Source organism: Stegodyphus dumicola, chromosome 7 (assembly GCF_044657685.1).
Source record: "Stegodyphus dumicola isolate Sdum_Otavi_A_Nest chromosome 7, ASM4465768v1".
Taxonomy (NCBI): Eukaryota; Metazoa; Arthropoda; class Arachnida; order Araneae; family Eresidae; genus Stegodyphus; species Stegodyphus dumicola.
In genome coordinates, this window is record NC_140774.1 from 146,676,266 (window position 1) to 146,689,446 (window position 13,181).

The window sequence follows — 13,181 nt, forward strand, 5'->3', positions numbered from 1 at the left end:
AATTCTTTTGTAATTGATGTCACTTCTATATTTTTCAATGAATGTTTTTAAGTTACTTATTCCTTTAAGGCTAGTGTAACTCACAACCCCCTTTTTCTTGCAGTTTTTTGCTGAAGGATTAATTCTGTTATGCAAATCATGCCAAATTATCAAGGAACAAATCAATTTATAATCTGTGATTTTGGCACACAGACTTCGTCCTTCATGTTGCACTCCTTTTGAAAAGCCCTCACCTTCGGATATTTCAAAAAGAGAGTCGTAGATTACTCCTAGTTGATATCTTAAAGGTCGAATGGCTTCAATTTTGCTTTCCCATCGAGTGTTTGAGAGAGGTTTTAAGGTTAAACAGGAAATGCTTCTCAAAAGAACTGACCATCGCTCAGGAGAAGAAGAAAATACATTGTATAATTATTGAATTGAGGGGAAAAAAAAAAAAAAAAAACACTTTAACTGTACCTGCATTCACCTTTGCTGTATCGTTAATCATTATATTTAAATTATGAGTGCCACAAGAAAAATAAAATGTGCAAGGATTTACTTTTAAGATATTATATTGAAGATAATTTTTTTTTACCTTTCCTATTTGCACCATTGTCATGTCCCTGTTCTCAAATATCATCAAGAGGAAGGTTCCATATTTTCAACATTTCCATTACTGTCTCCCGTTCTGTTACTGTTTAAGTCGTTACCTGTAGAATCATCAACTTTAATAAAGCCTAAAAAATGCTCCTTGATTTCTGATACTCGATCATTGCAGAGGACAAAATACTGATGACATTCATCTGTTCAGTTTTGCTAATATAGGGAGTATAATCTAAAGTTATAAAATAATACTTGGCTTTTCGAAGAAATAGTAAGATTTTCTCGCTTATACTATTGCCAATAATTTACAGCATTTTATTTTGACTCTTTTTGTTTAGATTATGACTTTCCTGCTGCTACCTTTAGGTCGTAATACTCTTTCTATGTGAAATTCCATAACTGGGTCAAACTTTGTAAACAATTCCCTTAATTTTAAGAAGTTTCCATTGTATTTTTAATACAGCTCATCAGATGAGCCTCGAAAAGCTAAGTTCTGGCTGCCAAGAAATTTTGTGATCTCAATCATTCTTCCTAATACACTTGACCAATGTTTTTGTTTCTCTTACATACATCTCTTGTGTTTGGGAATCAAATGTTTTATTTTTCAAATTTTTCTCAAGCTGTTTCCATTTTAAGAAATATTTCATATGTGCTGTACGAGTCTCATGCCTATGCAAGGCTTTAGACACATTTATCCAATCATTATAGCTTTTTACGAGGCTACTTCTATCAATCGGTGAAAATATCTTGCAACAGAAGCAAAAAACAGGATTGTTACTTATGGAATATCATAGCCATGTACGGGGAACTCATTCTTCGTTTTCCATTTTTCTGTTGTAATATGTATCATTAAATTTAAGTTTATTATTACTTTTCAGATACATTTTTTAATAGGCCTCCATTTCAGACAAGTCATTCTCACTTTGTCGCTAAGAGTTGGTTTTCAAGCAGTTGGTGAAGAATTAGCATCTTTCTAACAAACAATTAGGCCTTGTGATGGGTCAAACTTAAATGCTTGCCAAGAGCTTCGTGTACAAGCACCATGAAACCTGTCTTTCCGCAAACACCAGCTAAGCCTTACCTCAATCTATCTATACACCACCACGACAGCACTGAAAACAAACAGATACCAGCTCATGGCGAACGTTAACCACATAATAATGCCCTTTAAATATCCCCCAGTACATTCAACAGCTTTATGTGAAGTTGCCGTACCCCCTGCACATATCTTTCTTTTTGATGTCACACTGTACTATTGCATTACCTTTTATAATTGAATTATTGTGAAATTCTAATGCTCATTTTTGTTTATTATTATCCTCAATCTTGTAAATGCTTCCAAAGTTTTATGATATTGTTATTATTCGTTTTAATATATCATGTGTCAACAAAAGCCAGATTTGTAAAAAGCATCACAGACAAAATCGCGGATGTTTGGACATGTAATTCATACACAATATCTAAAAACTTCACTTCTCCAAAATTCTCGACAAGATGGAATCAACAGATGTTGTTACGGAAGAGCGGCAGCCAAATGGTCTGATTGCTCCGATGGAGGAATACAATCTTTAAAGTTTTAGCAACAGATAGAACCATCCTTGTGTGGTATTTTGAAGTTAAATTTTCTATGTAAATACTATTTGTACATTTTCAAGAAACACAACCATTAAAAATACCTCTAAAATTTATTTCAACATAAATGCCTTCTAGTTGAGCGGATTCAGATTTTCTCCAAAGAACGATAGGGAGGGGGGACAATTCGTACCAGGCACGTAATCGGAAAATTTCAGAGGATGAAAGTGCAAAAATGTTTTACTAATATACAAAAAATATGTTTACAGATAACATGAATTCCACTGTGTGTTGTAAACCTAAGCTTAAATGACCAATGTAGACAATTCTGTTTTTAGCTCCAAGGAACTAATCAAATTTTGAAATTACAACCGTTAATGAGAAGGAAAAGGCCTTCGCCTCAGAGGATCCGATGCAGCATTCCCCAGCAGGGTACGGGGTGAAGTCCCAGAAACCAACTTAATATTAAAAATCTAATAAAGATTCTCAACGCTTTACGAAAATAACTGAATATAAAACTTAAGTTCTTTACCTTGGGCCCTTCCCCTGCCTGCGTGCCTAATGGGTAAGCTCCTCAAGCGGCTTTTTATATTCCTTTTGTCTTTCTGTACAAACACGTGCACGAGCAAGCCAAGATACTTAATTGGGAGTCTAGTCATTAAATAAATTATACCAAACGTTGAGAATTTGGACTTAGACAGATGCTACACGCTTCCCCATGAAAGAGGAAAATGAATCCTTCATACAATTTTCAATTTTCCTCCAATGCAAATACTGCCCCCCCTCTCCAATTCCCGTGAAGAAAATGAAAAGTTGGCACCTGTGTTCAGTCCTACATATGGGGAAATGACAAATTTGTCCCCGAAGGCTAATCAATTCCCTCCTTCACACCTTGAGAAAAATTTTCTAGAGAAAAAAAGCAGTATTTCACTCTACACATTTTAAATAAAAATATAATAAAATTGATTAAATAAGGATAAATAGAAATTGTATTAAGTAAAATAAAATAAGTACGTACTTCCTCAAATGGATTTTTCTTTTCCAATAGTAGTAAGGTTACTTTAGATCGAAAATTTTCTTCGCCAGCCACTCAGCCATAAATATGCAGAAGGAATGTGTAGATGATACATAACACATGGCTTTCTAGACACATGGAAAATGACCATTATATTGTACTAGGTGCTCAGAAGGGCTATTTTGACCAGTGCACAATGTCTGCGCATGTAGTCGGCGTACAGTATTAACCTAGATTAAACTTGCTCACAGCTTGAATTCCCACGGCTTTTGGAACTCGAACATCTTTGTCTGACACTGTACCTAATGACTGACGGTTGGGTGGCAAGGTACTTGTGTGGGCTGGAGAGGAAAGGTGAGGGGCACAAACGCCCATGGTCCCTGTCCTGTGTACCATTCAAGGTACATTGAAGAAGGCCACAGGCCCTGCTAATGACAGTATAACTTATTTGCATTTATCAGATTAATCACAGAAAGAAGGCCATGTCAAGTAAGAAAGCAAAAAAAAAAAAAAAATTTGCATTCTTGCATCAGAAGCAAAGTTATGAACACAAAGAAGCTTTTCACAGAAATTATATATATATATATACATGTTGTATAATCTTAAATTCACAATTTCTGTGAAATCTACTAAATTAATCTTAGGAGATAATATAATGATAATAAATACATCTTTAGTAAACAAATTTATACATACACTGCTTGACACAGCTTTTTTTATGTGATATATATATATATATATATATATATATATATATATATACGAGGTAGGATTCAAAAGTTCCTGGACTGAGACTATAACATAAATACTATAAATTAAATTGTAGAAACACATCCCCCTTTGAAATAAGACCCTTGTGCAACAACACACTTTTGCCAGCACCTGTAAAGTTCATTGAAGCTTGTCTGCAACCCATTTTTGATCATGTCCTTTAATTCAGAATGCAATGTGCACTTAACTTCAGCTGAAGATTGAAATCAACGACCTTACAAGCATCTTGCCAATACAGGAAATAGGAAGAAATTGCAAGGTGCAAGACCAGGTGAGTAAGGAGGATGAGGCAAAACAATTGTTTTCCTTTTCTCAAGAAAGTCATTGATGAGTAGAGAGCAGGTGAGCAGGAGTGTTGTTGTGCAACAGCACCCATGACTGCTCAGTCCACATTTTTGGTCTCTTCATCTGGATCAACTCACGCAAACGAAGCAAGATTTTGACGTAGAGTTCTTTGTTCACAGTGCGACCTTCAGGGATGAATTCCAGATGCACAATGCCCTGGATATCAAAGAATACATCTAGCATAACATTTCCTTTAGAGCGATCTTGGCAGAAATTCTGCTTCTGTGAAGATTGTGGTGATTTCCACATTGCCGATGCTCTCTTGGTTTGTGGGTTAGGATCTTTGTCAACAGCCGAGATTAAGTCTCCCACCATTTCCATTTGAATTTCCTTTTGGTCTACGTTTAACAAACGGAGAATGATGTGTTGATACAGCCTATGTATGCTAAGATCCTTAGTCAATATCTGCTGACATGTGGCCTCTGATATCCCAACTGATTCTGCTACCTGGAAAATTGCTTTCTGCCTGTTCGCACATACTGCCGCAGACACCTTTTTTATGTTTTCATCGGTGCACGAGCTGAAACGACGATGCCACTCAAAAGCTTGCATTCTCGACAACGTTTCCCTTCAGTACACATGCTTCAACATTTCAAAAGTCTCCATAGCATTCTTTCCCAAGCGAACACAAAATTTGAGATTGATTCTCTACTCAACTGATGCCATTTCTTTCTATTGGCAATTACTAAATGTACCTGCCTACAAAAAAAACGCTGTTGCTGCGAGCTTTTGACCACATGATTTTGGATAAACCACTTTTAGAAAAAGGGGAGAACATAGTAAAACAAAAACGTTCTCGTAGTCGCACTGCTGCAAAATATTTTTACGTTATAGACTCAGTCCAGGAATTTTTAAATCTTACAACACATATATATATAACTTCAAGGAATATATAAATAAAAAGAAAATAAAACAGATTTGTTTTGACTCTCAGAAAAGTACAAGCTGAAGTAACAAGTTATAGGTCCTCATACGCGCCCCACTGTGAGTACAAATGTTCACATTTGAATTTCAATTACTTAATCATCTTTGAAGTTATGAGTGAGTTCTTAAACTGTCATCAAACTGGCTTTTCCTCATCTTGAACAATAGACAGCACAGAGGGAGTAGGTTTCAGCTTTGCTGTTCTCTCGCTACCTGTGTTAGATCGTGTGTTGAGTTTTTTCCCTTCAAGCTTGTCATTTGTAATGATAGAATTGCCATTTTTGATTTTGTCACAAACTAATGTCTTACTTCCAGCCTGCTCCTAAGATACCAAGAAGTGTCTTTAAGTGTAAAAAATGACCAGTGTTCTTTCAGCAGAATGTTTTAATTGACTAATTCTCCTTGATTAAAGTTTTGTAAATGCAATTTTTAGACAGATAAAAATAGATATCTGCATAGCTTCGTAATCTTCAGTGCAGGACTTCTATTATGTTCAAACTTAAAAGGACTGTTAACACGGTGAAGAATATTTGTCATTTCTTTTTAGTAATTTTTTACATGGCCAGATAGATCAATTTCAAGTAGGTATTAGTAAATCACTAATTGTGAAACTTAGTTGTATTTCGATTTGGCACTTACAGTATAGAGTAAGTGAAGTTATTACTTTATGTTCTGGCAATAAGTTCAGAAAGTCTAATTTTTATCATTCCATAAATTTTGGTTTACAGCAATAGCAAAATGCAACGCACTGGTTTCTATCTAAGGAATATTTGTTTCACAGGCACATACAATATTTAAAACATCCACTTTTTTGTAGCATTTTGCTGCCACGACACCACCTTCTTGAACAGTTTGGTACTATAGCTTTTGGTTCTACAACATACATATAGCAATAAAATTGCTCATAGCCCATATCAAACACTATTGCCTCAAGAAAAGTGAATAATGTTGTTTAGAAGGATAGGAAATGCCAATCATTATATGCTTGATTGTTCCTATGCAGACAAGTGTAATTTTAGGTAACCAGTCACAATAGATGGTGAACATGCTTAGACTACATTGGTGGGAAAAATTAAAGAAACAACTATAAAAACTCCTATAAATTAAATTATTTTTGTTATGAAGGAGGTAGAACTTGCAAATAATCTATAGTTTGCTATGCTTTCAAAACACAAAATTGTATAGTTTTGCAAAAAATTAATTTAAATATGAACATAGGGTATATGATACAAACTACAGTAAGGAAAAATTTGTATTAAAACTTTCTATAGACACAAAGAAAAAACTGTATTGTCTAGAGTTCCTGTGGCAGCAAGGTGTATTCAGAATAAATACAGCCTCAAAGCTCCATAAGAGTACTAAGTAAGGTCTGAAGTAATGCAAGTTGCCATTTTAGTGCTTCTTGCATGATTTTATTGGATTAAATACGTAGAGCATGCAGGCCTCTAAATCTGCTGGATTCTTTCACTTCAAAATATTTGCTTCTAATCTAGAATACAAGGGATAAGCATTATTGTCCATTAGGAGGAAGTTATTACCAACTGTAAACATATACAGTCAAAAGTCGTTAATCTGGACTCGTCAAGACTTCGGCAATTCCAGATTATTGATTTTTCCGGATTATAGATCATCAGTTTAAATCTGGTAAGATGGCAGTCAGAAATTATAAAATTAAAAATATGAAACCGTAATTTATGAAATAAAGAACAATTATGATCTAAAGGGTATCAAAATTTACACAAAAAAAAGCTTAATATTTATTTGTTTACTTTATTAAACATTTCTTTCAACGCGTGCATGCGTAAAGCATACATTACGCATAGTCGAAATTAGAAAATTGCAACCAGAAAACTATTTTATGTGTATTCGTGATATTTATAATGAATTTGATTTAAATTATGTAAAAGACAGAATACATCGAGATGAAATACTACATTTAGTAATGAACTATAAGCCGAAAACATCTAGCCGAAAGCTATAATAAAATAAAAACATCTGCCCTGAAGATATGGATAGTGCTGACAGATCAACTTCCAGTTCATTGCACGCCGCGACGTTCCCCTCCCCCGCAGAGCAGCGTGAAATTGATAAACAGATTTCAGAATGGTTAGAAAAACAAAGGATATGCCTTTATCCATTTCTTGCAGCAATTCCACTTTTTGTTTAATGGACTTCGAAACATACTTTCGCTTTGTAGATCCTTTACATATTAGTAAATATATATCAGAAATTCTATTTGACATAATCGAAAGTTTAAGCTTACTTTTATAAAATTGCTCTAACAGTCTGCAAAAAATAATAAGGTGGATCCAATTCGAAGATTAAGGAACAATGCAATCCGCAACATTAACTGAATTAGATAATTTTAGCTTAGCTTATATCATCTGTTATACATTAAACGCGCATGCGTAAACGTATTATGCACATGCGCACACACATATTCGCAGCCGTAAAGGTCTTACGCGCATGCTTCAACATGACGCATGCGCAGAAAGTTTGTAGCTTTGAGGTCAGGATTATACATCATTCCGGATTATGGGTGTCTGAATTAACGACTGTTGACTGTATAACTTAACATAAGGTCAAGAATCTCATCTCTGTATATTTCAGCATTTGGTAAACACGTGTAGGTCAGCGTAGCCATTCAAAATAATGCCCCCTACCAAGATTACATTACAGTCATACCATGGCTTTTATGGACACTTTCAGGCATTTTGCATCTGTTTTACTCCGTCAAGACTGTTATAATAGTTTTGTAAATCCTATGTTTTTAACATATAGTTTATTCTCATAACGCTTCAAAACTGCACTGAAATTAGAATGATTAATTCTGCAGTTTCCTTTAAATATGAAAAGAAGAACGATTACAAATCAAAAATTAAAAAGCAATAATTGTTAAGTAGATCATTAAAAAAAACCATGTTAAAAAAGAAAGGAAATAAACTTGGATTCTAGCATCAGAAGCTGAGTTGTAAGCACAAAGAAGTTTTTCGTAGAAATTTCTACAAGAATCATAAAAATGATAAGAAAGCAGAACAAACTTGTTTTGAATCTAGGAAATGTCTGAGCTGATTTAAGAAGTTCCTCATTCACTATATCTACAAGTGGACACAGTTCTGCACATCTGATATCAAGCACTATTGCCTAAAAAAAAGTGGATAAAGTTCTGTGCAGAATGACAGGAAATGCAAATATGCTCAATTAAGGTGACAGCCACAGGAAATGATACACATGGATAAAAAATAACATCTTGCAAGCATGCAGGGAAAATAACTGAAGTGGCCTTCTGTGTCCCTTTCCTAAATGAAAATACAGTACAGAGTCCGTAATCCGGACGTCCATTATACGGAATGATCTATATATAATCCGGACCTCAAAGTCACAAACTTACACATGCGCGTTTGATGACGCGTCCGCGACGCATGTGCATAAAGCCAGTAAAGCGTTTACACATGCACGCTTCCGATAGTGAAAAAAGTGACAGAGAACAAAAACAAAATGTTATTGTTACTGAAAACAAAAAAATTTCGATTGACAAGTTAGTCGGTATTTTCGACACAGCAATTACAGGAGTTGAACAGTGGAACTTTGTAACTGAACAAGAAATTATGTCTGTTTATATAAGTAAGAATTAAAAAGAAAATATTAGCACAAAAAAACGAAGCAACTTAAACAGCTTACATTGAAAGAAATATTTAATAAAGTAAAAAAATAAATATTAAGCTTTTTTTTGTAAATTTTGTTACCCTTTAGATCGTAATTGCTCTTTATTTCAGAAGTTATGGTTTCATATTTTTAATTGTATAATTTCTGCATGTTCCCTTACCAGATTTAAATTGATGATCTATAATCTGGAATCGCCGAAGTCCCGACGAGTCCGGATTACGGCCTTTGTAATGTACTTATTAAGAGGTAATGACTGACATACAGTGCAGAGTTAAAATTATAGCCAAATGAATGCTTTTATCTGATGGTTAGGCAAATCAAGCTGAATATTCACAAGCAGGTTAACAGTCCTCCTTGTAGTGAACACTGTATATAAAAATTTGACACACATTTCTATTTCATTTCTATAAAATTGAAATATTTATGTGACTTTTTTATTGCAGTGAATCAGATTTAAATTCACAAAATCTGAAAGTATACCTATAATGAAATAAATTTATAAACAGATGTTAAAATTACGGCCTTTGTACTGTACTTATTAAGAGATAATGACTGACATACAGTGCAGAGTTAAAATTATAGCCAAATGAATGCTTTTATCTGATGGTTAGGTAAATCAGGCTGAATATTCACAAGCAGATTAACAGTCCTCCTTGTAGTGAACACTGTATATAAAAATTTCACACACATTTCTATTTCATTTCTATGAAATTGAAATATTTATGTGACTTTTTTATTGCAGTGAATCAGATTTAAATTCACAAAATCTGAAAGTATACCTATAATGAAATAAATTTATAAACAGATGTTAAAAATACAATTGATGAAAGGCAAATTCTATTGCATTATTTAGATGAAAGCCCTTTTATAAATAAAATATTTATGAATGGTTATAATACACAACTTTAGAAGTAAATGTAACTACAATAAAAAAACTACTATCAATTAATATTAAAAAAATAGGACTATAAAAATACTTGCCCAAGCACTACCAGATGGCTGATGTATCATTATACTAGAATTAGGAAGAGAATACCGCATACCATGTTCACCAGCGCTAAGCAAAATACTTGCTATGCTGCATGCTCGACCTACACACCAGGTAGCTACTGGGGGCAAAATATATTGCATAGTATCATAAATTGCAAATCCAGCAGTCACCAATCCTCCTACAAAAATAATAAAAGAAAGTACAAAATAATGATTCATAAATTGCAAATCCAGCAGTCACCAATCCACCTACAAAAATAATAAGAGAAAGTACAGAATAATGATTCAGATGAACTTTCATTCAGATGACTTCCCTGCATTCAAGCAAACCGGAATAATTTTGACTCATATTAAGAGAAAAATTATCTTGTGTTTGCAATTAATGGTTTTATATATAGGACAAAAAGACACTTATAATAAAAAAAAAAAAATGCTTGTACTTAAACATCTTAGATATTATACTACCTAGATATTTTTTCTCTATATCTGTCATAAAAACACAAATTTTGTTTATGAAACATTTTACAACCCACGTTGAAATTATTTATAAATAGCGAAGCTAATACCATTACAGAAACATCTAGTGGCACACATAGCTGCTCAAAGAAAAAATACTTTTGTAAATATGACAAGAGTTGTTGGGAGTTATTTTGAATCATATTAAGATAAAAATTATCTTGTGTTTGCAATTAATGGTTTTATATATAGGACAAAAAGACACTTATAATAAAAAAAAATGCTTGTACTTAAACATCTTAGATATTATACTACCTAGATATTTTTTCTCTATATCAGTCATAAAAACACAAATTTTGTTTATGAAACATTTTACAACCCACCTTGAAATTATTTATAAATAGCGAAGCTAATACCATTACAGAAACATCTAGTGGCACACATAGCTGCTCAAAGAAAAAATACTTTTGTAAATATGACAAGAGTTGTTGGGAGTTAGGATTTACTTAATGACCAAAGACTCATTACATTGTATATTACAAAGTGCTTGCAAATGAGTGTATGAAACTCATAGAATTGAAACAACACTTAGGTAGGAAACACACAAGTATAAAAAGTAAATATATAGAGTTTTTCCATTGTTGTGCTGAAAAACTGAATAGAGAAACCTGTTTTTAAAGCTGATTTTAAAGTGAAAAGCTATTTCTAACGAAACTTGCAACATAATGAAGAAAAGTCCCCCTGTTCTGTAGATGATACTTTGCCCTCCAAAAGTTAAGGAACAGCATATTGTTTGGGTCTAATTTGAGAACAAAGCAACAGAGAAACAAGAAATTTACAGGACATGTTCACTTAACAGTTCTTTAATGAATTGCGACATAGAATGTTTCTAAAGTTCAACACAAATATGAATTACAACAAAAACTTGCATTCTTGGTAGAGAAATCCAGTCTTGGAGAAACAGTATATCGTAGTCTTTTGAGGAAAAAATGGGTTGGTAATACTACAAAAATGGGTTATGGTAAGGAATGTGTCCATCCCCAACTGCAATACATTGGCGGCTGTGCCATTCCATACTGTCAATTAAGTTATTGGTCAGTAAAATGAGAAGCGATGACCAGACACGGGGTAATCCTTGTTCAAGCTTATCTAATGACATTGGAGGAGGACTTGTAGCAGCAACTTATCTCTCAAGATAGTTCCAAAGATGCTCTATTGGATTTAGGTCTGAGATTAAGCTGGCCATTTCATCTGCTCCATACCGTGACCCTGAAGACATTCTTCAGCAACCCAAGCTCGGTGCAGTCACACATTCATCCATCAGAAGAAATCCAGGACCAACAGCAGCTGCATATGGGTGGACACATTGATCAAGGATCTTGTCTCAATATCTCACACCAGTCAAAGTTCCTTCATGGAACACATGCAGCTCAGTGTTACCATCGAGAGAGATCTCAGTCCAAATGATTATTCCACTATCACTGTAACTGTGTCTTTCCACAATGTGGGATTGGTTGTATTTGATACATTGTTCTCTCCAGACCAGCTGACAACCTGAATCACTCTCCAATGTGAACCTGGACATCATCTATATAATGCTAATAACATTTTAAGAAAATATACATATATAAAATATGTATCTTTTAATAATTGCAGTCCTTTGTTTAAAAAATAACACTTCTTTTAATTTATAAAAATCAACAGTACTCAACAATTCATTTAAAACATGAAGGAAAAAATCCCATGGCAGCCTGAATATTGATTTAATACAACCTTCAAATGATACATTTATGTGTCAAATCAACAGCATGGGTAATAGCATAAAATCTGTATTCATCAGTAGAATGACTGAAAGTTTATTTTATTCACTTTAGGTAGACAAGACAACAGACATTTTGGATGATGCACAGCTGATTTGTTCTTTCAGACTTAATTTTAGCAATAACATTCATACAAATGTGCTAATTTCGAAGACCCTGCCAACTTGTGCAAATGCAGACCAAATTTTTAAAGTCCTAAATGAGTTCATGCAAGAACTTGATATTGATTGAAAAATATGTCAATAAAGGAAGCCTCATTAGCCAAAGACACTATCTTAATTTAAAAACCCTGCTGAAAAACAGTATTAAGAAAATCTACTTCAGAAAAGTCTCGGAATAGCAGAATATTGTCATTACTTTGTTATGACATGAGTAGCAAGCATAAACAGTGCCTTCTTCATTCTGACGTTTGCTGGCTTTCACATGGCCTTTTGAATCAAGTCCTGTTATTTGTAAATGAAATTTACAATGTTTTTTCATTATTTCTTAACTGATAACTTAAGGATAAGCACATTGGCTTATCTATTATATAAATTCTTGAAACTAAATGAACTAAATCTCTGTTTATAAGGCAATTCTGTGATTGTTCTCAGTGCCCATGAGAAAATAAAGAGATTTAAGAAGAAACTTTGTTGTGGGTTAGTTATGTAAAACAAAAATATTTCATCATTTCCAGCAGTAATATATTTCAGCAGGAATATTAATATTAGATATACTTTTGGGAAAAGAATCATGCAATGACAATGTTTTCATCTCAAAAACTCTGAGGTCACAATTTGAAACTAATTTTTTAGATGATAAATTCAAGGAGTTTTCATGGCTTCACGATCACTTTTATTGCAATATTAAAAATAGCAAAATGACATTGAATAAAAGAGAACAGTCAAACATTGAATAAAAGAGTCAGGGCAAACAGAAAGACACATGACTTAATAAATTCCAAGGCATGATTCATTTCTGGACCTCATTACCAGTGAAAATGGAACATAGTGAATCGTACAGTTGCACTTTAAAAATTATAATTCAGTTTGCATCTACAT

General features: G+C 33.5%; 1 protein-coding gene across 3 annotated transcripts in view; it reads right to left on the minus strand.

Annotated features, from left to right (window-relative positions):
- LOC118179306 (ATP-dependent Clp protease proteolytic subunit, mitochondrial-like) overlaps nt 1–13,181 on the minus strand; it is a 61,666-nt gene that overhangs the window by 16,749 nt on the left and 31,736 nt on the right. For all 3 annotated transcript variants that reach the window (XM_035348491.2, XM_035348490.2, XM_035348492.2), the window contains one exon: nt 9,857–10,044. In XM_035348491.2, the coding sequence (XP_035204382.1) occupies nt 9,857–10,044 (188 nt within the window). The remainder of the gene's footprint in view (nt 1–9,856; nt 10,045–13,181) is intronic.